We start from the raw sequence: 26,848 nt of genomic DNA on the forward strand, positions 1-26,848 counted from the left end.
TCGATGCTGAGAGGCTGTTTCCCCCCCTCTCCCCACTCCCCGGGCTGGAGAGTCTAGAACACGGCGGGGGGGTCCCGGTCTCAGGAGAAGGGGGTCGGCCATTCTGGGCTGAGATGAAGGAGAAATGTCTTCACTCGGGATCTTCAATCTTTGGAACTCTCCTACCCCAGAGAGCAGCGGGTGCACTGTCATCGAGTATGTTCAAGACCCCGAGGTTTTTGGACACCGAGGGATGTGGGGAGAGTGCGGAGATGAGCCAAAGGCTCGATTAAGGGGCGGGTGGGGGGGAGGGGAAAGCAGCGTGAAGGGGCTGAACGGCCTCCTCCTGTTACTTCTGAGCGAGCGTGCGGTGTAAGTTTATAGCGTAGCCTCCTAGGCTTTTGTACCCTGTGCGTCTAGTTATAAGGCCAAGGACGGCCAAAAGGGATACCAGTCACTCTGTCAAGAGGCCCTGCCACCTTCCAATATTTGCGGACATGTAAAGGCCCCGGGACCCTCTGCTCCTGCGCCCCCTTTAGAATTGCACCCCCCTTTGTTTCGTACCGTCTCCCCGCGTTCTTCCGACCAAAACGAATCACCGGACACATCTCACCTACCTCAAGCCCACCTTCACCACCACCAGCCCGTCTCTCTCCTGTCCAAGTCGATGGTGACCCACCTCCCCGCTCACGGTAACATCAAGCGTCCAACACAATCCATCCCTGGCTACGGTTAACAGTCTCAGGCTGACCCGGACTGTTCGCAACCTCGGTGACATATCTGGCCTCGGGATGAGCTTCTGACCCTCGTTTTCAAATCCCTCCATGGCCCTCACTCCTCCTCCCTATCTCTGTCACCTCCTCCAGTCCCCTACAACCCTCCCTATCTCTGTAACCCTCCTCCAGCCCCTACAGCCCTCCCTATCTCTGTAACCTCCTCCAGCCCCCTACACGCCTCCCTATCTCTGTAACATCCTCCAGCCCCTACAACCCTCCCTATCTCTGTTACCTCATCCAGCCCCTACACACCTCCCTATCTCTGTAATCTCCTCCAGCCCCTACAACTCTCCCTATCTCTGTAACCTCCTCCAGCCCCTACAACCCTCCATATCTCTGTAGCCTCCTCCAGCCCCCTACACCCCTCCCTATCTCTGTAACCTCCTCCAGCCCCCTACACCTCTCCCTATCTCTGTAACCTCCTCCAGCCTCCTACAACCCTTCCTATCTCTGTAACCTCCTCCAGCCCCTACAACCCTCCATATCTCTGTAACCTCCTCTAGCCCCTACATCCCTACCTATCTCTGAAACCTCCTCCAGCCCCTACAACCCTCCCTATCTCTGTAACCTCCTCCAGCCCCGACAACCCTATCTCTGTAAACTCCTCCAGCCTCTACAACCCCTCCTATCTCTGTAACCTCCTCCAGCTCCTACAACCCTCCCTATCTCTGTAACCTCCTCGAGCCCTTACAACCCTCCCTATCTCTGTAACCGCTTCCAGCCCCTACAACCCTCCCTATCTCTGTAAACTCCTCCAGCCCTTACATCCCTCCCAATCTCTCTAACCTCCTCAACCCCCAACCATCCCTATTCTGTAACCTCGTCCAGCCACTGCAACCATCCCTATCTCTGTAACCTCCTCCACCCCCTACAACCCTCCTCATCTCTGTAACTGCCTCCAGCCCCCTGCACCCCTCCATATCTCTGTAACCTCCTCCAGCCACTGCAACCCTCCCTATCTCTGTAACCTGCACCACCCCCTACAACCCTCACTAACCCTGTAACCTCCTTCAGCCGCTACACCTCTCCCTATTTCTGTAACCTCCTCCAGCCCCTACACCCCTCCCTATCTCTGTAACCTCCTCCAGCCCCTACACACCTCCCTATCTCTGTAACCTCCTCCACTCCCTACAACCCTCACTAACCCTGTAACCTCCTTCAGCCGCTACACCTCTCCCTATTTCTGTAACCTCCTCCAGCCCCTACACCCCTCCCTATCTCTGTAACCTCCTCCACCCCCTACACCCCTCCCTATCACTGTAACATCCTCCACTCCCTACACACCTCCCTATCTCTGTAACCTCCTCCAGCCCAAACAACTCTCCCTATCTCTGTAACCTCCTCCAGCCTTTACAACCCTCCCTATGTCTCTAACCTCCTCCACCCCCTACAACCCTCCCCATCTCTGTAACCTCCTGCAGCCCCGACAACCCTCCCTATCTCTGTAACCTCCTCCAGCACCTACAAACCCTCCCTATCTCTGTAACCTCTTCCAGCTCCTACAACCCTCCCTATCTCTGTAACCTCTTCCAGCCCCTACAACCCTCCCTATCTCTGTAACCTCCTCCAGCCCTTACAACCCTATCTCTGTAACTTCCTCCAGCCCCTACAACCCTATCTCTGTAACCTCCTCCAGTCCCCTACAAACCTCCCTATCTCTGTAGCCTCCTCCAGCCCTTGCAACCCTCCCTATCTCTGTAACATCTTCCAGCCCCTACAACACTCCCTATCTCTGTAAACTCCTCCAGCCCCTAGAACCCTATCTCTGTAACCTCCTCCAGCCTCTACAACCCTCCCTATCTCTGGAGACTCCTCCAGCCCCTGCAACCCACCCTATCTCTGTAACCTCCTCCAGCCCCTGCAACCCCCACTATCTCTATAACCTCCTCCAGCCCCTACAACCCTCCCTATCTCTGTAACCTCCTCCAGTCCCGACAACCCTCCCTATCTCTGTAGCCTCCTCCAGCCCCTGCAACCCTCCCTATCTCTGTAGCCTCCTCCAGCCCCTGCAACCCTCCCTATCTCTGTAACCTCCTCCAGTCCCTGCAACCCTCCCTATCTCTGTAACCTCCTCTAGCCCTACACCCCTCCCTATCTCTGTAAACTCCTCCAGCCCTTACAACCCTCCCTATCTCTGTAACCTCCTCCATCCCCTACAACCCTCCCTATCTCTGTAACCTCCTCCAGTCCTTACAACCCTCGCTATCTCTCTAACCTCCTCCAGCACCTACAACCCTCCCTATCTCTGTAACCTCCTCCACCCCCTAACAACCCTTCCTATCTCTGTAACCTCCTCCAGCCCCTACAACCCTCCCTATCTCTGTAACCTCCTCCACCCCCTACAACCCTCCCTATTTCTGTAACCTCCTCCAACCCCTACAACCCTATCTCTGTAACCTCCTCCCTCCTCCAGCCCCTACAACCCTCCCTATCTCTGTAACCTCCTCCAGCCCCTACAACCCTATCTCTGTAACCTCCTCCAGCCCCTGCTACCCTCCCCATCTCTGTAACCTCCTCCAGCCCCTACGACCCTCCCTATCTCTGTAACCTCCTTCAGCCCCTACAACCCTCCCTAAGTCTGTAACCTCCTCCATCCCCTACAACCCTCCCTGTCTCTGTAAACTCCTCCAGCCCTTACAACCCTCCCTATCTCTCTAACCTCCTCCAGCCCCTACAACCCTCCCTATCTCTGTAACCTCCTCCACCCCCTAACAACCCTCCCTATCACTGTAACCTCCTCCAGCCCCTACAACCCTATCTCTGTAGCCTCCTCCAGCCCCTACCACCCTCCCTATCTTTGACTGGTCCCTGGGATGAGAGGGGTTGTCCCAGGAGGAGAGATCGAGTCCAATGGGTTTACATTCCCCGGAATTTCGAAGAATGAGAGGTTGTCTCACTCAAACGTAGAACATTCTGAAGGGTCGATGCTGAGAGGCTGTTTCCCCCCCTCTCCCCACTCCCCGGGCTGGTGAGTCTAGAACACGGCGGGGGGGTCCCGGTCTCAGGAGAAGGGGGTCGGCCATTCTGGGCTGAGATGAAGGAGAAATGTCTTCACTCGGGATCTTCAATCTTTGGAACTCTCCTACCCCAGAGAGCAGCGGGTGCACCGTCATCGAGTATGTTCAAGACCCCGAGGTTTTTGGACACCGAGGGATGTGGGGAGAGTGCGGAGATGAGCCAAAGGCTCGATTAAGGGGCGGGTGGGGGGGAGGGGAAAGCAGTGTCAAGGGGCTGAACGGCCTCCTCCTGTTACTTCTGAGCGAGCGTGCGGTGTAAGTTTATAGCGTAGCGTCCTAGGCTTTCGTACCCTGTGCGTCTAGTTATAAGGCCAAGGCCGGCCAAAAGGGTTACCAGTCACTCTGTCAAGTGGCCCTGCCGCCTTCCAATATTTGCGGACATGTAAAGGCCCCGGGTCCCTCTGCTCCTGCGCCCCCTTTAGAATTGCACCCCCCTTTGTTTCGTACCGTCTCCCCGCGTTCTTCCGACCAAAACGAATCACCGGACACATCTCACCTACCTCAAGCCCACCTTCACCACCACCAGCCCGTCTCTCTCCTGTCCAAGTCGATGGTGACCCACCTCCCCGCTCACGGTAACATCAAGCGTCCAACACAATCCATCCCTGGCTACGGTTAACTGTCTCAGGCTGACCCGGACTGTTCGCAACCTCGGTGACGTACCGGGCCTCGGGATGAGCTTCTGACCCTCGTTTTCAAATCCCTCCATGGCCCTCACTCCTCCTCCCTATCTCTGTCACCTCCTCCAGTCCCCTACAACCCTCCCTATCTCTGTAACCCTCCTCCAGCCCCTACAGCCCTCCCTATCTCTGTAACCTCCTCCAGCCCCCTACACGCCTCCCTATCTCTGTAACATCCTCCAGCCCCTACAACCCTCCCTATCTCTGTTACCTCATCCAGCCCCTACACACCTCCCTATCTCTGTAATCTCCTCCAGCCCCTACAACTCTCCCTATCTCTGTAACCTCCTCCAGCCCCTACAACCCTCCATATCTCTGTAGCCTCCTCCAGCCCCCTACACCCCTCCCTATCTCTGTAACCTCCTCCAGCCCCCTACACCTCTCCCTATCTCTGTAACCTCCTCCAGCCCCCTACAACCCTTCCTATCTCTGTAACCTCCTCCAGCCCCTACAACCCTCCATATCTCTGTAACCTCCTCTAGCCCCTACATCCCTACCTATCTCTGAAACCTCCTCCAGCCCCTACAACCCTCCCTATCTCTGTAACCTCCTCCAGCCCCGACAACCCTATCTCTGTAAACTCCTCCAGCCTCTACAACCCCTCCTATCTCTGTAACCTCCTCCAGCTCCTACAACCCTCCCTATCTCTGTAACCTCCTCGAGCCCTTACAACCCTCCCTATCTCTGTAACCGCTTCCAGCCCCTACAACACTCCCTATCTCTGTAACGTCCTCCAGCCCCTACAACCCTCCCTATCTGTGTAGCATCCTCCAGCCACTGCAACCCTCCCTATCTCTGTAACCTCCTCCAGCCCTTACAACCCTCCCTAACTCTGTAACCTCCTCCAGTCCCTACAACCCTCCCTATCTCTGTAACGTGTTCCAGTACCTACAACCCCCCTATCTCTGTAAACTCCTCCAGCCCCTAGAACACTCCCTATCTCTGTAATCTCCTCCAGTCCCCTACAACCCTCCATATCTCTGTAGCCTCCTCCAGCCCCTGCAACCCTCCCTATCTCTGTAACCTCCTCCAGCCCCTACAACCCTATCTCTGTAAACTCCTCCAGCCCTTACATCCCTCCCAATCTCTCTAACCTCCTCAACCCCCTACAACCATCCCTATTCTGTAAACTCGTCCAGCCACTGCAAACATCCCTATCTCTGTAACCTCCTCCACCCCCTACAACCCTCCCCATCTCTGTAACCTCCTGCAGCCCCGACAACCCTCCCTATCTCTGTAACCTCCTCCAGCACCTACAAACCCTCCCTATCTCTGTAACCTCTTCCAGCTCCTACAACCCTCCCTATCTCTGTAACCTCTTCCAGCCCCTACAACCCTCCCTATCTCTGTAACCTCCTCCAGCCCTTACAACCCTATCTCTGTAACTTCCTCCAGTCCCTACAACCCTATCTCTGTAACCTCCTACAGTCCCCTACAAACCTCCCTATCTCTGTAGCCTCCTCCAGCCCTTGCAACCCTCCCTATCTCTGTAACATCTTCCAGCCCCTACAACACTCCCTATCTCTGTAAACTCCTCCAGCCCCTAGAACCCTATCTCTGTAACCTCCTCCAGCCTCTACAACCCTCCCTATCTCTGTAACCTCCTCCGCCCCTGCAACCCTCCCTATCTCTGTAACCTCCTCCAGCCCCTACAACCCTATCTCTGTAGCCTTCTCCAGCCCCTACAACCCTCCTTATCTCTGTAACCTCCTCCACCCCCTACAACTCTCCCTATCTCTGTAACCTCCTCCAACCCCTACAACCCTCCCTATCTCTGTAACCTCCTCCAACCCCTACACCCCTCCCTATCTCTGTAACCTCCTCTAGCCCCTACAACCCTCCCTATCTCTGTAAACTCCTCCAGCCCTTACATCCCTCCCAATCTCTCTAACCTCCTCAACCCCCAACCATCCCTATTCTGTAACCTCGTCCAGCCACTGCAACCATCCCTATCTCTGTAACCTCCTCCACCCCCTACAACCCTCCTCATCTCTGTAACTGCCTCCAGCCCCCTGCACCCCTCCATATCTCTGTAACCTCCTCCAGCCACTGCAACCCTCCCTATCTCTGTAACCTGCACCACCCCCTACAACCCTCACTAACCCTGTAACCTCCTTCAGCCGCTACACCTCTCCCTATTTCTGTAACCTCCTCCAGCCCCTACACCCCTCCCTATCTCTGTAACCTCCTCCAGCCCCTACACACCTCCCTATCTCTGTAACCTCCTCCACTCCCTACAACCCTCACTAACCCTGTAACCTCCTTCAGCCGCTACACCTCTCCCTATTTCTGTAACCTCCTCCAGCCCCTACACCCCTCCCTATCTCTGTAACCTCCTCCACCCCCTACACCCCTCCCTATCACTGTAACATCCTCCACTCCCTACACCCCTCCCTATCTCTGTAACCTCCTCCAGCCCAAACAACTCTCCCTATCTCTGTAACCTCCTCCAGCCTTTACAACCCTCCCTATGTCTCTAACCTCCTCCACCCCCTACAACCCTCCCCATCTCTGTAACCTCCTGCAGCCCCGACAACCCTCCCTATCTCTGTAACCTCCTCCAGCACCTACAAACCCTCCCTATCTCTGTAACCTCTTCCAGCTCCTACAACCCTCCCTATCTCTGTAACCTCTTCCAGCCCCTACAACCCTCCCTATCTCTGTAACCTCCTCCAGCCCTTACAACCCTATCTCTGTAACTTCCTCCAGCCCCTACAACCCTATCTCTGTAACCTCCTCCAGTCCCCTACAAACCTCCCTATCTCTGTAGCCTCCTCCAGCCCTTGCAACCCTCCCTATCTCTGTAACATCTTCCAGCCCCTACAACACTCCCTATCTCTGTAAACTCCTCCAGCCCCTAGAACCCTATCTCTGTAACCTCCTCCAGCCTCTACAACCCTCCCTATCTCTGGAGACTCCTCCAGCCCCTGCAACCCACCCTATCTCTGTAACCTCCTCCAGCCCCTGCAACCCCCACTATCTCTATAACCTCCTCCAGCCCCTACAACCCTCCCTATCTCTGTAACCTCCTCCAGTCCCGACAACCCTCCCTATCTCTGTAGCCTCCTCCAGCCCCTGCAACCCTCCCTATCTCTGTAGCCTCCTCCAGCCCCTGCAACCCTCCCTATCTCTGTAACCTCCTCCAGTCCCTGCAACCCTCCCTATCTCTGTAACCTCCTCTAGCCCTACACCCCTCCCTATCTCTGTAAACTCCTCCAGCCCTTACAACCCTCCCTATCTCTGTAACCTCCTCCATCCCCTACAACCCTCCCTATCTCTGTAACCTCCTCCAGTCCTTACAACCCTCGCTATCTTTCTAACCTCCTCCAGCACCTACAACCCTCCCTATCTCTGTAACCTCCTCCACCCCCTAACAACCCTTCCTATCTCTGTAACCTCCTCCAGCCCCTACAACCCTCCCTATCTCTGTAACCTCCTCCACCCCCTACAACCCTCCCTATTTCTGTAACCTCCTCCAACCCCTACAACCCTATCTCTGTAACCTCCTCCCTCCTCCAGCCCCTACAACCCTCCCTATCTCTGTAACCTCCTCCAGCCCCTACAACCCTATCTCTGTAACCTCCTCCAGCCCCTGCTACCCTCCCCATCTCTGTAACCTCCTCCAGCCCCTACGACCCTCCCTATCTCTGTAACCTCCTTCAGCCCCTACAACCCTCCCTAAGTCTGTAACCTCCTCCATCCCCTACAACCCTCCCTGTCTCTGTAAACTCCTCCAGCCCTTACAACCCTCCCTATCTCTCTAACCTCCTCCAGCCCCTACAACCCTCCCTATCTCTGTAACCTCCTCCACCCCCTAACAACCCTCCCTATCACTGTAACCTCCTCCAGCCCCTACAACCCTATCTCTGTAGCCTCCTCCAGCCCCTACCACCCTCCCTATCTTTGACTGGTCCCTGGGATGAGAGGGGTTGTCCCAGGAGGAGAGATCGAGTCCAATGGGTTTACATTCCCCGGAATTTCGAAGAATGAGAGGTTGTCTCACTCAAACGTAGAACATTCTGAAGGGTCGATGCTGAGAGGCTGTTTCCCCCCCTCTCCCCACTCCCCGGGCTGGTGAGTCTAGAACACGGCGGGGGGGTCCCGGTCTCAGGAGAAGGGGGTCGGCCATTCTGGGCTGAGATGAAGGAGAAATGTCTTCACTCGGGATCTTCAATCTTTGGAACTCTCCTACCCCAGAGAGCAGCGGGTGCACCGTCATCGAGTATGTTCAAGACCCCGAGGTTTTTGGACACCGAGGGATGTGGGGAGAGTGCGGAGATGAGCCAAAGGCTCGATTAAGGGGCGGGTGGGGGGGAGGGGAAAGCAGTGTCAAGGGGCTGAACGGCCTCCTCCTGTTACTTCTGAGCGAGCGTGCGGTGTAAGTTTATAGCGTAGCGTCCTAGGCTTTCGTACCCTGTGCGTCTAGTTATAAGGCCAAGGCCGGCCAAAAGGGTTACCAGTCACTCTGTCAAGTGGCCCTGCCGCCTTCCAATATTTGCGGACATGTAAAGGCCCCGGGTCCCTCTGCTCCTGCGCCCCCTTTAGAATTGCACCCCCCTTTGTTTCGTACCGTCTCCCCGCGTTCTTCCGACCAAAACGAATCACCGGACACATCTCACCTACCTCAAGCCCACCTTCACCACCACCAGCCCGTCTCTCTCCTGTCCAAGTCGATGGTGACCCACCTCCCCGCTCACGGTAACATCAAGCGTCCAACACAATCCATCCCTGGCTACGGTTAACAGTCTCAGGCTGACCCGGACTGTTCGCAACCTCGGTGACGTACCGGGCCTCGGGATGAGCTTCTGACCCTCGTTTTCAAATCCCTCCATGGCCCTCACTCCCCCCTCCCTATCTCTGTAAACTCCTCCATGCCCCTACAACCCTCCCTATCTCTGTAACCTCCTCCAGCCCCCTACAACCCTCCCTATCTGTGTAACCTCCTCCAGCCTCTACAACCCTCCCTATCTCTGTAACCTCCTCCAGCACCACAACCCCTCCCTATCTCTGTAACCTCCTCCAGCCCCTACACCCCTCCCTATCTCTGTAACCTCCACCAGCCCCTACACCCCTCCCTATCTCTGTAACCTCCACCAGCCCCTACACTCCTCCCTATCTCTGTAACCTCTTCCAGCCCCTACAACCCTCCCTATCTCTGTAACCTCCACCAGCCCTTACAACCCTCCCTATCTCTGTAGCCTCCTCCAGCCCCCTGCAACCCTCCCTATCTCTGTAACCTCCTCCAACCCCTACAACCCTCCCTATCTTTGTTACCTCCTCCAGTCCCCTACAACCCTCCCTATCTTTGTAACCTCCTCCAGCTCCTACAACCCTCCCTAACTCTATAACCTCCTCCAGGCCCTGCAATCCTCCCTATCTCTGTAACCTCCACCAGCCCCTACAACCCTCCCTATCTCTATAACCTCCTCCAGCCCCTACAACCCTCCCTATCTTTGACTGGTCCCTGGGATGAGAGGGGTTGTCCCAGGAGGAGAGATCGAGTCCAATGGGTTTACATTCCCCGGAGTTTCGAAGAACGAGAGGTCGTCTCACTCAAACGTAGAACATTCTGAAGGGTCGATGCTGAGAGGCTGTTTCCCCCCCCTCTCCCCACTCCCCGGGCTGGAGAGTCTAGAACACGGCGGGGGGTCCCGGTCTCAGGAGAAGGGGGTCGGCCATTCTGGGCTGAGATGAAGGAGAAATGTCTTCACTGGGGATCTTCAATCTTTGGAACTCTCCTACCCCAGAGAGCAGCGGGTGCACCGTCATCGAGTATGTTCAAGACCCCGAGGTTTTTGGACACCGAGGGATGTGGGGAGAGTGCGGAGATGAGCCAAAGGCTCGATTAAGGGGCGGGTGGGGGGGAGGGGAAAGCAGTGTCAAGGGGCTGAACGGCCTCCTCCTGTTACTTCTGAGAGAGCTTGCGGTGTAAGTTTATAGCGTAGCGTCCTAGGCTTTTGTACCCTGTGCGTCTAGTTATAAGGCCAAGGCCGGCCAAAAGGGTTACCAGTCACTCTGTCAAGTGGCCCTGCCACCTTCCAATATTTGCGGACATGTAAAGGCCCCGGGACCCTCTGCTCCTGCGCCCCCTTTAGAATTGCACCCCCCTTTGTTTCGTACTGTCTCCCCGCGTTCTTCCGACCAAAACGAATCACCGGACACATCTCACCTACCTCAAGCCCACCTTCACCACCACCAGCCCGTCTCTCTCCTGTCCAAGTCGATGGTGACCCACCTCACCGCTCACGGTAACATCAAGCGTCCAACACAATCCATCCCTGGCTACGGTTAACTGTCTCAGGCTGACCCGGACTGTTCGCAACCTCGGTGACATACCGGGCCTCGGGATGAGCTTCTGACCCTCGTTTTCAAATCCCTCCATGGCCCTCACTCCCCCCTCCCTATCTCTGTAAACTCCTCCATGCCCCTACAACCCTCCCTATCTCTGTAACATCCTCCAGCCCCCTACAACCCTCCCTATCTCTGTAACATCCTCCAGCCCCCTACAACCCTCCCTATCTCTGTAACGTCCTCCAGCCCCTACACCCCTCCCTATCTCTGTAACCTCCTCCAGCCCCCTACAACCCTCCCTATCTCTGTAACCTCCTCCAGTCCCCTACAACCCTCCCTATCTCTGTAACCTCCTCCAGCCCCCTACAACCCACCCTATCTCTATAACCTCTTCCAGCCCCTACAACACTCCCTATCTCTGTAACCTCTTCCAGCCCCTACAACACTCCCTATCTCTGTAACTTCCTCCAGCCCTACAACCCTATCTCTGTAACCTCCTCCAGCCCCTACACCCCTCCCTATCACTGTAACCTCCTCCAGCCCCTACACCCCTCCCTATCACTGTAACCTCCTCCAGACCCTACAACCCTCCCTATCTCTGAAACCTCCACCAGCCTCTACAACCCTCCCTATCTCTGTAACCTCTTCCAGCCCCTACAACACTCCCTATCTCTGTAACTTCCTCCAGCCCTACAACCCTATCTCTGTAACCTCCTCCAGCCCCTACACCCCTCCCTATCACTGTAACCTCCTCCAGACCCTACAACCCTCCCTATCTCTGTAACCTCCTCCAGCCCTTACAACCCTCCCTATCTCTGTAACGTCCTCCAGCCCCTACAACCCTCCCTATCTCTGTAACCTCCTCCAGCCCCTACACCCCTCCCTATCACTGTAACCTCCTCCAGACCCTACAACCCTCCCTATCTCTGAAACCTCCTCCAGCCCTTACAACCCTCCCTATCTCTGTAACGTCCTCCAGCCCCTACACCCCTCCCTATCTCTGTAACCTCCTCCAGCCCCTAAAACCCTATCTCTGTAACGTCCTCCAGCCTCTACAACCCCTCCTATCTCTGTAACCTCCTCCAGCTCCTACAACCCTCCCTATCTCTGTAACCTCCTCCAGCTCCTAAAACCCTCCCTATCTCTGTAACTTCCTCCAGCCCCTACAACCCTATCTCTGTAACCTCCTCCAGTCCCCTACAACCCTCCATATCTCTGTAGCCTCCTCCAGCCCCTGCAACCCTCCCTATCTCTGTAACCTCCTCCAGCCCCTACAACCCTATCTCTGTAAACTCCTCCAGCCCCTACAACCCTCCATATCTCTGTAACCTCCACCAGCCTCTACAACCCTCCCTATCTCTGTAACCTCCTCCAGTCCCTACAACCCTCCCTATCTCTGTAACCTGTTCCAGTACCTACACCCCATCTCTGTAAACTCCTTCAGCCCCTAGAACTCTCCATATCTCTGCAATCTCCTCCACCCCCGACAACCCTCCCTATCTCTGTAACCTCATCCAACCTCTACAACCCTCCCTTTCTCTGTAGCCTCCTCCAGCCCCTACAACCCTCCATATCTCTGTAACCTCCACCAGCCTCAACAACCCTCCCTATCTCTGTAACCTCCTCCAGTCCCTACAACCCTCCCTATCTCTGTAACCTGTTACAGTACCTACACCCCCCCTATCTCTGTACCCTCCTCCAGCCCCTAGAACACTCCCTATCTCTGTAATCTCCTCCACCCCCTACAACCCTCACTAACCCTGTAACCTCCTCCAGCCCCTGCAACTCTCCCTATCTCTGTAACCTCCTCCAGCCCCGACACCCCTCCCTATCTCTGTAACCTCCTCCAGCCCCAACAGCCCTCCTTATCTCTGTAACCTCCTCCAGTTCCTACACCCCTATCTCTGTAAACTCCTACAACCCTCCCTATCTCTGTAGCCTCCTCCAGTCCCTACAACCCTCCCTATCTTTGTAACCTCCTCCAGCCCCTCCCTATCTCCGTAACCTCCTCCAGCCCCTCCCTAGCTCTGTAACCTCCTCCAGCCCCTCCCTATCTCTGTAACCTGCTCCAGGCCCTACGCCCCTCCCAATCTCCGTAACCTCCTCCAGCCCCTACACCCCTCCCTATCACTGTAACCTCCTCCAGACCCTACAACCCTCCCTGTCTCTGAAACCTCCTCCAGCCCTTACAACCCTCCCTATCTCTGTAACGTCCTCCAGCCCCTACACCCCTCCCTATCTCTGTAACCTCCTCCAGCCCCTAAAACCCTATCTCTGTAACGTCCTCCAGCCTCTACAACCCCTCCTATCTCTGTAACCTCCTCCAGCTCCTACAACCCTCCCTATCTCTGTAACCTCCTCCAGCTCCTAAAACCCTCCCTATCTCTGTAACTTCCTCCAGCCCCTACAACCCTATCTCTGTAACCTCCTCCAGTCCCCTACAACCCTCCATATCTCTGTAGCCTCCTCCAGCCCCTGCAACCCTCCCTATCTCTGTAACCTCCTCCAGCCCCTACAACCCTATCTCTGTAAACTCCTCCAGCCCCTACAACCCTCCAAATCTCTGTAACCTCCACCAGCCTCTACAACCCTCCCTATCTCTGTAACCTCCTCCAGTCCCTACAACCCTCCCTATCTCTGTAACCTGTTCCAGTACCTACACCCCATCTCTGTAAACTCCTTCAGCCCCTAGAACTCTCCATATCTCTGCAATCTCCTCCACCCCCGACAACCCTCCCTATCTCTGTAACCTCATCCAACCTCTACAACCCTCCCTTTCTCTGTAGCCTCCTCCAGCCCCTACAACCCTCCATATCTCTGTAACCTCCACCAGCCTCAACAACCCTCCCTATCTCTGTAACCTCCTCCAGTCCCTACAACCCTCCCTATCTCTGTAACCTGTTACAGTACCTACACCCCCCCTATCTCTGTACCCTCCTCCAGCCCCTAGAACACTCCCTATCTCTGTAATCTCCTCCACCCCCTACAACCCTCACTAACCCTGTAACCTCCTCCAGCCCCTGCAACTCTCCCTATCTCTGTAACCTCCTCCAGCCCCGACACCCCTCCCTATCTCTGTAACCTCCTCCAGCCCCAACAGCCCTCCTTATCTCTGTAACCTCCTCCAGTTCCTACACCCCTATCTCTGTAACCTCCTACAACCCTCCCTATCTCTGTAGCCTCCTCCAGTCCCTACAACCCTCCCTATCTTTGTAACCTCCTCCAGCCCCTCCCTATCTCCGTAACCTCCTCCAGCCCCTCCCTAGCTCTGTAACCTCCTCCAGCCCCTCCCTATCTCTGTAACCTGCTCCAGGCCCTACGCCCCTCCCAATCTCCGTAACCTCCTCCAGCCCCTACAACCCTCCCTAACCCTGTAACCTCCTTCAGCCCCTACACCCCTCCCTATCAATGTAACCTCCTCCAGCCCCTACACCCCTCCCTATCTCTGTAGCCTCCTCCAGCCACTGCAACCCTCCATATCTCTGTAACCTCAACCAGCCCCTGCAGCCCTCCCTATCTCTGTAATCTCCTCCACCCCCTACAACCCTCACTAACCCTGTAACCTCCTCCAGCCCCTGCAACTCTCCCTATCTCTGTAACGTCATCCAGCCCCTACACCCCTCCCTATCTCTGTAACCTCCTCCAGCCTCGACACCCCTCCCTATCTCTGTAACCTCCTCCAGCCCCAACAGCCCTCCTTATCTCTGTAACCTCCTCCAGTTCCTACACCCCTATCTCTGTAACCTCCTACAACCCTCCCTATCTCTGTAGCCTCCTCCAGCCCCTACAACCCTATCTTTGTAACCTCCTCCAGCCCCTCCCTATCTCTGTAACCTCCTCCAGCCCCTCCCTATCTCTGTAACCTGCTCCAGGCCCTACGCCCCTCCCTATCTCCGTAACCTCCTCCAGCCCCTACACGCCTCCCTATCTCTGTAACCTCCTCCAGCCCCTACAACCCTCCCCAACTCTGTAACCTTCTCCAACCCCTCCCTATCTCCGTAACCTCCTCCAGCCCCTACAACTCTCCCTATCTCTGTAACCTCCTCCAGCCCCTACACCCCTCCCTATCTCTGTAACCTCCACCAGCTCCCCCGAGATCTCTGTGCTGTTTGCAATGGCAACTTGCTCCAGAAAGAATTGTTTAAAAAGAAATTAGAAGCTGCACTCCTTTAATTTCCATCGAGTAGAGGGTGTGGGGTGTGGTGGAAAAGAGTGTGGTTGCCACTGGGAGTTCACGGTGCATTGAATGTCCCAAGTCGTCGACATGCAGCGCCGTCGGAGTCATTTAGTTCTGGAGGGCTCTCCCCAGCCACTGGAAGCCCACAGCCTTGACGATGAACAGTCGCTCAGCACCGAACGCGAACATGGCGGAGCAGAGAGGCGACGGGCGCCTTCCGTCTCGCGCTCCGATCGGGACACAGAAAAGAACGACGAATTTCAGACTCTCACAACAATTTATACCGCAAGGGCAAAGCGCGCCGGCTGGTTGGCTAGTCCGCTCCGACCGGCCGCAGAGAAAGTAATGGGGGGGAGGGGTGGGGACTGATAGGCTCCCCAAGCCGCGGCGGTCAGATATGACGGTGCGACGGGGACAGCACTTGCTGAACAATCCTGGGTGCGCTAATAGCTACACTAACTGCAAGCGATCGATCGAGCTCCCAGCACGGCTCATTTATGCCTGCTCAGAGTGAGATACACAGGGGGCCTTGCGCCCCCCTTTTTTTTGGGGTCAAACGTGGGGAGCCTATGGTTACCCACTGTTTTCCTCACGGCAACGCCTCGGCCAATCAGAGTTCACTTGCCAAGCAATCAGCACCCTGTCCTGCCGCCGCGTAAATATTGGCGATCGTTTTGAAATTTGGAATTCCTGAGTGTATCCGGATGAGTGCCGGATGAAAGAGTTTTGATGGAAGTTTTATTTTGGCGTGGGAACCCCTTCCTCGCACCCTTCCACCACCCCAGGCCACACCAGCAGCCTCCTCGAGCAGTGTTCAGAAGCTGCAAAAGCTTCCTTTGCTTGGCAAGGTGGCCACAGGGGTTCACCTGAAGGCCAGAGATACTGTCGAGCTTTCGCGCTCCCACCCCCCCCCCACATCACCCCAAAATCTCCATCTCGCACTTGCCGCAATTCACATGTGAACATTAAGATATTACAGCTTCATGGAGGGACTGAGACACACCAGTCAGTGTACAGATATCTCCCTGAGAGAGAGAGGGGACTGAGAGACACCAGTCAGTGTACAGATATCTCCCTGAGAGAGAGAGGGGACTGAGAGACACCAGTCAGTGTACAGATATCTCCCTGAGACAGAGAGAGGACTGAGAGACACCAGTCAGTGTACAGATATCTCCCTGAGAGAGAGAGGGGTCTGAGAGACACCAGTCAGTGTACAGATATCTCCCTGAGAGAGAGAGAGGGGACTGAGAGACACCAGTCAGTGTACAGATATCTCACTGAGAGAGAGGGACTGAGAGACACCAGTGTGCACAGATATCTCCGAGAGAGAGAGAGAGGGGACTGAGAGACACCAGTCAGTGTACAGATATCTCCCTGAGAGAGAGAGAGGGGACTGAGAGACACCAGTCAGTGGACAGCTCTCTCTCTCAGGGTACCAGGGGGCAGGGTTTGCACGCTGGGGGGGCGAGGAGATCGAAACGCGAGACCAAGGCCCGAAATAAAAAAAACTCCGCGCCAGCTCAACACGCGCGCGACCCAAGCCTCCGCGTCCGCGCAAGCCAACGGCGTTCAGTACCCCCCTTCCACACTGCCAACAGACACTTGTTTAAGAACAGGTTTGTCAACCATTAATTTTATTGTATTTTTCTCGTGGCGTGTGTGTGCGTGTGTGTGTGTGTGTCTTCGTGTTGAAGGGAAGGGGGTGTGTGTTACAGAAGCGGGCAGGAAGGGGAAGGGGAAGGGAAAGGGGGCAGGGGCGTTTGTGGGTGGAAACCCCCAACGGTGGGCGTTTTTTGGCTTCTGAAACGTCCGAGAGGGGGCGGGTGGGTTGGGGGAAACACGGCCCCGAATGTAAAACGGCTTCCCCCACCCTTTTACGGGCGGGGAAAGGGGGCCTTCCTCCCGACATGACCCACCCACCGGCCGTCTTTTCCGAATGTCTCGATAGACCGAACGCGGTCCATCTTAGCTTTTTTTTTAAAAAAAAAACACGAGAGGAAGAAAAACAAAAATCACAAAATAATAAAGATATAAACGCAAAAAAAAAGGGAAAATAATACAAGGTTTGCTCTTCACAGTCTCTGGAAGGGGAGGGATGGGGAGATGGTGGGGTTGGGGTGGGGTGGGGAAGAACCTAAAACGAAGCAGGAAGATGTCCAATCCAAGGGAGGAGGATGGTGTCCGATGCCGGGGAAACCGGGTCTAAGGAGATCTGGAAGAGAAAAAGAGAGAGGGAGAGAGCAATGGAGGGGGTGTCAGCAGAGACAAGCGCAGAGAGGTGGGACCCGGGGCCGCTGGGATTGTGTACGGTGGGAGTGAACGGGAAGGGGTTTGGGTCCATTGGGATTGTGTACAGTGGGGGTGAACGGGAAGGGGTTTGGGTCCGTTGGGATTGTGTACAGTGGGAGTGAACGGGAAGGGGTTTGGGTCCGTTGGGATTGTGTACAGTGGGAGTGAACGGGAAGGGGTTTGGGTCCATTGGGATTGTGTACAGTGGGAGTGCATTGGAAGGGGTTTGGGTCCATTGGGATTGTGTACGGTGGGAGTGAACGGGAAGGGGTGTGGATCCATTGGGATTGTGTGCGGTAGGAATGAACTGGAAGGGGTTTGAGTCCATTGGGATTGTGTACAGTGGGAGTGAATGGGAAGGGGTTTGGGTCCATTGGGATTGTGTACAGTGGGAGTGAACGGGAAGGGGTTTGGGTCCGTTGTGATTGTTTACGGTGGGAGTGAACGGGAAGGGGTTTGGGTCCATTGGGATTGTGTACAGAGGGAGTGAACGGGAAGAGGTTTGGGTCCGTTGGGGTTGTGTACGGTGGGAGTGAACGGGAAGAGGTTTGGGTCCGTTGGGATTGCGTACAGTGGGAGTGAACAGGAAGAGGTTTGGGTCCGTTGGGGTTGTGTACGGTGGGAGTGAACGGGAAGGGGTTTGGGTCCGTTGGGATTGTGTACAGTGGGACTGAACGGGAAGAGGTTTGGGTCCGTTGGGGTTGTGTACGGTGGGAGCGAACGGGATGGGGTTTGGGTCCGTTGGGGGTGTGTACGGTGGGAGCGAACAGGAAGGGTTGGGAATTAACTCGGCAGTGACACTGATACTTATCCGTACCTGCGGTACCTCCTCCGGTCCCGAGGACTGGGCGAGTCGTGGCGTCTCTTCCTCACTGGCGATTCACTGTCCGAGTGCCTCCTCCGACGCTCTCGGTCTCTGTACTCAACCGGCAGAAAAAGAGGAGGTGCGTCAACCAGGCTATCTCACAGCATTCAGACACAAGCAAGGGATCTGACCCAACAAGTCGGAGCCGGGTTTTCACTGACCGAGGCCCCGGTAATCTCACCGGGATTCTGCCCACCTCCCACCCTGTCTCATCCCACTCTTGCCACTCCCTTCCATAGCTCCCCCAAATTGCAGAACCCTGCGGTACGGAGGGATCTGGGTGTCCTGGTGCACGAATCACAAAAAGTTAATATTCAGGTACAGCCAATGATTAGGGGGCGGGGGGGGGGAAGTTGGAGGGGGACCAAATGGAATGTGAGGAGGATGGAGTATAGAAGTCAGGAAGTCTAGCTACAGCTGTACAGGGCATTGTGGTGAGACCGGGCTGTTATGATCACAGCTGATGTGACTACAGGGCAAGTTAGATCCAGATCCCAGGGCGGAATGCGAGTTGGTGGATCCTAACTTTTAAGTTATTGGTTTAGGTGTGTGGAGAGGGGCTACTGAACAGAGTCACAGGAATCAGCTGGTGAACCTTTAACAGGATAATAAACACCGTGAGCCGACCGGTCTCTCTGAACTCCGTCCTTCACACGAGGGTTTCCACTCTCCCAAGAACTGGCTTTGGAATCCTCCCCCGAACGCTTGCCCTCGGTCACCTCCCCACAGGCGTCCGCCCTCTCATTCTGATGTCCCTCTCCCCTGGATCGCCACCATGCATTCAAACTTCGTTCCACGCACGCACTCTCTCTCGCTCTCTCTCTCTCGTGTGCTCTCGCAAGACTGCGTTGCTTTGAAGTTGCTTCCTGCCCTCTTAACTCCACCTCACGGGGCCCCCTGCCGCATTCCTGCCCGGTCCCCTCGACGGGAAGGACTTCTCGGGACCCCGCACCTTCGCCCCGGCTTCAGTCTGTGTGCAGGCGCGTGCGTTTGGCCTCTCGCTCTCTGGACCACCGCTCCTTCTGTTTGCTTCGCCTTCCCTTCAAGAGTCGTAAAGTCTAACTAAAATGTAGGCATTTTTAAAGTGAAACTAAAATTTCTTAAGGCACCAATCCAGAAACACAAATTAAACTTAAAAGATATGCCTCATTCTTAACACACCCAACTACACGTACAACTGACTTACGCTACCTCTAGCTCCTAACACCATTCTCCCTCGAAAGAAAGGAGGCTTCACAGCAGTGAAGGTTTCTTTCTAATGGCCTAACATCCGCTTCGCACCACCTCTAACAATAGCTTATTACAGTCTATACCAATAAACTTTTGCACCTCGTTTCACGACTACGCGTTTTATCGTACAACTGCAAAGATTTAAGAAACAAAAAACAAAGTCCATAAACGTTAACAAGATGAGCAGAATTTGTACATCGTAACAGCATCGTAACTCAACCCTTGTCTCTCTTATTCCTCTTATAACCGGTACTTAAGCCAGCAAAGAATGTTTCGTTTAAGGCCACAGCCCAATCATCCTTTTCGCTAACCGTAGGCATAATTCCATCTTCAAGCTCATTTTCCCAACTCAAAACGTGGTAAACTCTCATTTCGATTTAGCCAAGTCAAATTTGGCATTTGCGTGTGTTGACGTCTCATTTCTTCGATGGTCAAGACCTCTTTTTTTTTTGTCGTTTCGAGGATGCCGTCAAAATGCTTTTTTTCCCTCCCCGCGCCAAAAAGGGTTTCATACTCCCGTTTGGTTTGATCCATAAACGTTTCGCGATCTAGCCGTTTCATCCCGACCCCATTTTTGAACAGGTATTTCCCACTTCTCTTTGAGCGGTGTCAATTATTCCCCCTCTGTGGAGTTCCATAGTTCGTTCTAACGCTTCAACTCTTTTGTATAACCCACGAACTACACTCGTGCCTTAGAAATCCCACGAACTGTACCACGCCTCTCCTGTGCCGAAGACCATTCAAAACCCGTCCCACTCGCCTGGATTCCGACCGCTGCATTATGCGTGCGAACACCGGCCAGCGCTCGTAAGTCAATCGTCTCCAGTCACTGGCCTGGGAGGGTCATTTCGCGATTTCAGTCCTTTTTTTTGAAGACGTTCCTCAATTTCCAACTCTTGCCGGCGCCGGGCACTTTACTCGTTTTCGCACCGTCCACCAGCGAGGTCGACGCGCCAGTAATTTGACTCGGGTCGGTTCCTGGCTCAACTGGACCACAATCTAGCGAGGGGGGTTTTAAGTCGCAGGGACAACTTCCACGGTGAGGTTCTAACAGTTCGTCCAGTCTTCGGTTTTTAATTTCTGCGCTCAACCTGATTATTCCGATCGACCGACAATTCCTATTCTTGTTCCGGGCAGTTTCCACACTTCCGCAGAAACTACTGATGCTTGAAGCTCGTTGGGAGTTTTAACTGAAGACTGATCTTTGTTAAAATTTGCTTCCGTCGGTTTGTATCATTTAGACGTTTCGAGTCCTCAGTTAAGTCGTTCTACTTTTCTATGACCGCTCCTCCACCGTTCTCACCAATTCTCGGGTTTTTTTTTCTTCCCCCCCCTGCCCCCCACAAGAAGAAAACTCCTCTTTCGCACTCGAAAGCTGATTTCCTTCGTCAATCGGGTTTTCCTTCCGTTGTTTGTTACCGGCCGTAAGCGTTTCATTTTTTGGCCACGGGAGTTGGTTAAGATCAGCGTGATCCACACCCGCCGACATTCCTGTCTCCGCTGGCCAAATCATTACCCAGCAGAAAATCTACCCCTTCGACGGGTGATCTAGGAATAATTCCCACTGCAACAATTCCACTTACCACTTTTAAGCTGACTGGGCGCAGAGAAACAGGTTCATAAATTCCACTGACGCCCCTTATTAATACTTTTCCCCTCACGACGCTATCTGGAACGCAAATTGCATCAGCGATTGATCAAGCCCCCACCCTCCCCCGTATCTCTCAACAGTTCGATTTGTTTGCTTACTCTGTTGTTGGCAGAGGAAGGGAAACACTTCGCCCTTTGAGACAAAACATCTAGGCCCTCTGTCGCCAGCCCGACTTCCTTCACCAGTGATCCAAGGAGAATTCTCTGGGCTATCCTGAACCATAGCCCCCCCGCCCCCGCCCTTTTCCTGTAGGTTCTGAGGGAACATGTGTCACCAGTACCACCGTTACAGTTTTAACAACCATTTCCCTTTCTTGATGCAGCCATTCCCGAGGCTTCCTCAGGCCTTCCTACGACGGTTAACAGGTCTGCCCGTTTACTTCCCAGCAACCCACCCGCACCTGCCCCACCTCGTCGCAGCGGAAACGTTCGGATGTCACTTTCGCCCTCGGCACCCGGCCTGAGGAGGTATTCCCGGGGTGTTCCCAGCTGTACCCTTCTCTTCCCTGGCCTCTTGCCCTTCCTTTCACCTTCCCATCTCCCGTCCTCCTCAGGGCTCCTGGGGATGCCAGGAAGGTGAGGGGGCCGGACCGGTTCATCATCGTCAGCCACCTCCGCTGCCCGTCTAGCTGTTTTAGCCTCCTGGTCTTCAACGTGGGTTCTAGCTACAGGAGGGAGGGAGTCTTTAAATTCTGCCAGGAGAATTATTTCCCCACAAGAGCTTCGTACGTCACCTCTATCTTTAAATGCCCGCATCCAATGGTCAAAATTACCTTGCTTTACCCCCTCACACTCAAATATAGGCCTGTCCATATTCCGAATCTTATATTCCGAAATTTTTGACTGTATGCCTCAGGGGCCAACTCCTGTGTGCTTCGAGTAGCTTTTTCGCTGCATCACAATCCACAGAACGCAAGAAGTAGGAGCAGGAGTGGGCCATTCGGCCCCTCGAGCCTGCTCCGCCATTCAATCAGATCGCGGCTGATCTTCTTGGGCTTCAGTGTCCGCGTTCCCAGCTAATTCCCCGATAACCTTCGATTTCCCTGGCCTCACGAGAATCCATCAAACTCAGCAGGTCTGACAGCGTCCGCGGAGAGAGAGAGAGAGAGAGAGACACGAGAGGTAACGTTTCGAGTCCGTATGACTCTCCTTCAGAGCTAAAGGGGAGTAGAAATGTGGAGAAATATATACTGTTTAAGGGGGGGGTGGGGGGTGGGGTGGGGGGGTGCGCTGGTGGGACAGGTGAAGCTGGATAGAAGGCCAGTGATAGGTGGAGGCAAAGGAGAGATTGCAAAAAAGATGTCATAAACTAAAGACCATAAGACATAGGAGCAGAAATTAAGCCATTCGGCCCATCGAGCCTGCTCCGCCATTCGATCATGGCTGATAAGTTTATCAACCCCATTCTCCCGCCTTCTCCCCGTAACCTTTGATCCCCTTACCAGTCAAGAACCTATCTATCTCGGTCTTAAATACACTCAATGACCTGGCCTCCCACAGCCTTCTGTGGCAATGAATTCTATAGATTCACCACTCTCTGGCTAAAGAAGTTTCTCCCTCATCTCTGTTCTAAAAAGGTCTTCCCTTTACTCTGAGGCTGTGCCCTCCGGGTCCTAGTCTCTCCTACTAATGGAAACATCTTCCCCACGTCCACCTCTATCCAGGCCTTTCAGGAAACAAAAAATAAAAGTTAGGGCCTATCAAGCCGGGTTCAAAGGGTTGTCAATAGTGGTGGCATTGGTTGAAGGAGACGCTAATGGTGACAATTAAGGGTGGAAAGCAGAACGCGATAATGGCCAGACCCGGGTAAGCGCTCCGTAGAGTGACCAATGGCCTTCGTGGGGTGGGGTGGGGTGGGGGCAGGAGGTGGTGGTGGGGGAAAAGGATCAAAAAATAGGCTAGAAGCTGGGGATGAAACAATGAATAAAAAATGGAAACAAATTTAAAAATAATGATGATGAAAATAAGTGGAAAAAATAAATTAAAAATAAAAATGAATATAGAAAAGGGGGGGTGGAGGGGAGGAATGAAAAAGGGGTGGGAATGGAGAACAGAGTTCATGGTCTGAAGTTGTCCGGAAGGCTGTAAAGTGCCTGATCGGAAGATGAGCTGCTGTTCCTCCAGTTTGACGTTGAGCTTCACTGCAAACCACAGGTCCCACAATAGTCAAAGAATTTCTAATCCCAAAAAAGAGATCTCACCTTAAACTGATAATCCCAGACGAGCCCCCACTTTGTTATGATCGGTAGCTGATGACACTGCTGGGCAAGCCAGATCTCAGGGTGGAACCCGGCTTGAGAGATAGGCCCTAACTTTTATCTTTTTGTTTAGGTACGTGGAGAGCGGCCACTGAGCAGAGTCACAGGAGTCAGCTGATGAACTTTTGACAAAATAATAAAACATTTATTAAACAGGAAAGGATGAACTATATTGCAATGCTCCTTCACCCACAACTGCACCTTTACACGTATGTGCAGATTTGTAAGGATAACACACGTTACAAAAGCTACCTTATAGTCTCATGTTCACAGTAAGTACAGTCCAGGTAAACCAATAGGTGACCTGTGGTCAGACACACCACACTCTGAAACCAAGTGACAGATACCACCCCAAACAGATGCTCTGGGTCTCTCCTCAACCACCCCCCGGACACTCGTCACACCGTGAGCTGACCAGTTTCACTGAATTCCGTCCTTCACACGAGGGTTTCCAATCTCGACACTTGAAGGACCCGCTTTGGAATCCTCTCCCAAACGACGCTTTCTCCCAGGCGCCTCCCGCGAGGGTCCACGTCCAAGGCTTTGATCTCTCCTTCTGACGTGGATCGCCACGTGCATTCAAGCATCCTTCCACGCACTCTCTCATTCTCGTGTGCTCAGCTGTGCCAACAGGACGCCACTGCTTCACATGCCCGAGTCACAGTCCCCTGGGGATCTTCTGGCTTGTCGCAAGCCTACTTTGCTTTATAGCTGCGTACTGCCGCTTCTCCCTTTGAGCTTGGAGCCTTGCTCTGCTCCTCACTCTTAACGTCACTTAACAGGGCATTTTCCAGATTCCCGTTCGTTCCCCTTGATGAGGTGGCCTTCTCAGGACTCCCCCTGCCACCCCCCACCTTCTTCTGTTCTTTGGGGGAAACCTGCTTCCTGCAGCTCCCACTTGCCCATCTTCTCTCCTGGTCGCTGGTTTCAAATTTAGTTGGGGGACTTGTTATCTGTCCCTCTCCTGTACTGCTTCTGCTGGCAACTCCTTTCAACTTTAGAGCAACTGAACTCAAGATGCTTTCCGTTTCTGTGTGTGTGCAAGGGGGCCGGCCTCTTTCTCTCTGGGCCGCTGTTGTTAGGCAACAGTAGTTTTTTTTCTACCTTGTGCTTGTTTTACCTTCTCTTTAAGAGTCATAAAATCTCATTAAAACGCAGGCATCTTTTAAAGTGAAACTAAAACTCAAATTCTCCCTCTGTGAGCACACCAATCCAGAAACACAATTTAAACTTAAAGACATACCTTATTCTTAACACACCCCAATACACATACAACTTAAAACTATCTCTAATTCCTAACAGCACCTGGAGCGCTGTGGACAATTTGGGTCTCTTTACTTAAGGAGGGGTATTGGAGGCCTTTCAGAGATTCACTCGGCTGGTTCCTGGGACGAAGGGGGTTTGTCTTGTGAGGAAAGGTTGAGCAGGTTGGGCCTGTACCCATTGGAGTTTAGAAGAATGAGAGGTGATCTTATTGAAACGGGTAAGATTCTAAGGGGGACCTCGACAGGTGGTTGCTAAGAGGATGTTTCCCCCTCGTGTGGGGGTCTACGGAGGGGGGCGGCACAGTTTCGGAATAAGGGGTCTCCAGTTGAAGATGGGGATGAGGAGGAATTTCTTCTCTCTCAGAGGGTGGTCAGTCTGCGGAATCCTCTCCCCGAGAAAGCAGTGGGGGCTGGGGCATTGAACATATTCCAGGCTGAGTAAGACAGATTTTTGATCGATAAGGGATTCGAGGATTACTGGGGGGACAGACAGGAAAATGGAGTTGAGGCCATAACCAGATCAGCCATGATCTTATTGAATGGCAGAGCAGCCTCGAAGGGCCGAATGGCCTACTCCTGCTCCTAATTCTCATGTTCTTAATGACTCTTATTGAACCCATCCAAATCCAACAAAGTCAGACCACACACACCCTTCTTGTTATCTGATGATGTACAATGGGAGCATATGGCAAGGGGTTTGGGTCCATTGGGATTGTGTACAGTGGGAGTGAACAGGAAGGGGTTTGGGTCCATTGGGATTGTGTACAGTGGGAGTGAACGGGAAGGGGTTTGGGTCCATTGGGATTGTGTACAGTGGGAGTGAACGGGAAGGGGTTTGGGTCCATTGGGATTGTGTACAGTGGGAGTGAACGGGAAGGGGTTTGGGTCCATTGGGGTTGTGTACAGTGGGAGTGAACGGGAAGGGGTTTGGGTCCATTGGGATTGTGTACAGTGGGAGTGAACGGGAAGGGGTTTGGGTCCATTGGGATTGTGTACAGTGGGAGTGAACAGGAAGGGGTTTGGGTCCATTGGGATTGCATACAGTGGGAGTGAACGGGAAGGGGTTTGGGTCCATTGGGACTGTGTACAGTGGGAGTGAACGGGAAGGGGTATGGGTCCATTGGGTTTGTGTACAGTGGGAGTGAACGGGAAGGGGTTTGGGTCCATTGGGATTGTGTACAGTGGGAGTAAACGGGAAGGGGTTTGGGTCCATTGGGATTGTGTACAGTGGGAGTGAACAGGAAGGGGTTTGGGTCCATTGGGATTGTGTACAGTGGGAGTGAACGGGAAGGGGTTTGGGTCCATTGGGATTGTGCACAGTGGGAGTGAACGGGAAGGGGTTTGGGTCCATTGGGATTGTGTACAGTGGGAGTGAACGGGAAGGGGTTTGGGTCCATTGGGATTGTGTACAGTGGGAGTGAACAGGAAGGGGTTTGGGTCCATTGGGATTGCATACAGTGGGAGTGAACGGGAAGGGGTTTGGGTCCATTGGGACTGTGTACAGTGGGAGTGAACGGGAAGGGGTATGGGTCCATTGGGTTTGTGTACAGTGGGAGTGAACGGGAAGGGGTTTGGGTCCATTGGGATTGTGTACAGTGGGAGTAAACGGGAAGGGGTTTGGGTCCATTGGGATTGTGTACAGTGGGAGTGAACGGGAAGGGGTTTGGGTCCATTGGGATTGTATGCAGTGGGAGTGAACGGGAAGGGCTTTGGGTCCATTGGGATTGTGTACATTGGGAGTGAACGGGAAGGGCTTTGGGTCCATTGGGATTGTGTACAGTGGGAGTGAACGGGAAGCAGTTTACCGTCTGCTATAGGTGTCCCTGGATTGTCGAGATCGCCTCCGTTCCACTGGCGAATAACTCAGCGACCGGGAATCGCGCAAGGAGTCGATCGGCTTCCGTGGGCTCCGTGTCCTTCTGTTGGGGGAAGAGATTGAGAGAAAGCGAGAATGATGCAAAGTGGATCAGTACAGTCACATGCATCTGTCTCTAACCCCTCTGTCTCATACTCCTGTATCTGGGCAGGTGTTTCTAACCCTCTCTCTCTCTCTCACACACTCCTGTATCTGGGGAGGTCTCTGTAACCCTCTCTCTCTCACACACTCCTGTATCTGGGGAGGTCTCTCTAACCCTCTCTCTCTCTCTCACACTCCTGTATTTGGGGAGGTCTTTCTAACCCTCTCTCTCTCTCTCTCACACACTCATGTATCTGGGGAGGTCTCTCTAACCCCCTCTCTCTCTCACACTCCTGTATCTGGGGAGGTCTCTCTAACCCCCTCTCTCTCTCACACTCCTGTATCTGGGGAGGTCTCTCTAACCCCCCGCTCTCTCACACACCTGTATCTGGGGAGGTCTCGCTAACCCTCTCT

General features: G+C 53.9%; 1 protein-coding gene across 1 annotated transcript in view; it reads right to left on the reverse strand.

Annotated features, from left to right (window-relative positions):
• Window positions 1-16,528: 16,528 nt before the first annotated feature.
• The window catches only part of srrm2 (serine/arginine repetitive matrix 2), a 46,865-nt gene continuing 36,545 nt past the window's right edge, over window positions 16,529-26,848 (reverse strand). Inside the window, exons 16-18 of the mRNA XM_078535615.1 lie at window positions 26,283-26,396; window positions 18,027-18,125; window positions 16,529-17,132 (exon numbers count right to left, since the gene is read on the reverse strand). Of these exons, the coding sequence (XP_078391741.1) occupies window positions 17,123-17,132; window positions 18,027-18,125; window positions 26,283-26,396 (223 nt within the window). The 3' untranslated portion in view covers window positions 16,529-17,122. The remainder of the gene's footprint in view (window positions 17,133-18,026; window positions 18,126-26,282; window positions 26,397-26,848) is intronic.

Source organism: Cetorhinus maximus, unplaced genomic scaffold, assembly GCF_964194155.1.
Source record: "Cetorhinus maximus unplaced genomic scaffold, sCetMax3.hap1.1 HAP1_SCAFFOLD_558, whole genome shotgun sequence".
Lineage (NCBI taxonomy): Eukaryota > Metazoa > Chordata > Chondrichthyes > Lamniformes > Cetorhinidae > Cetorhinus > Cetorhinus maximus.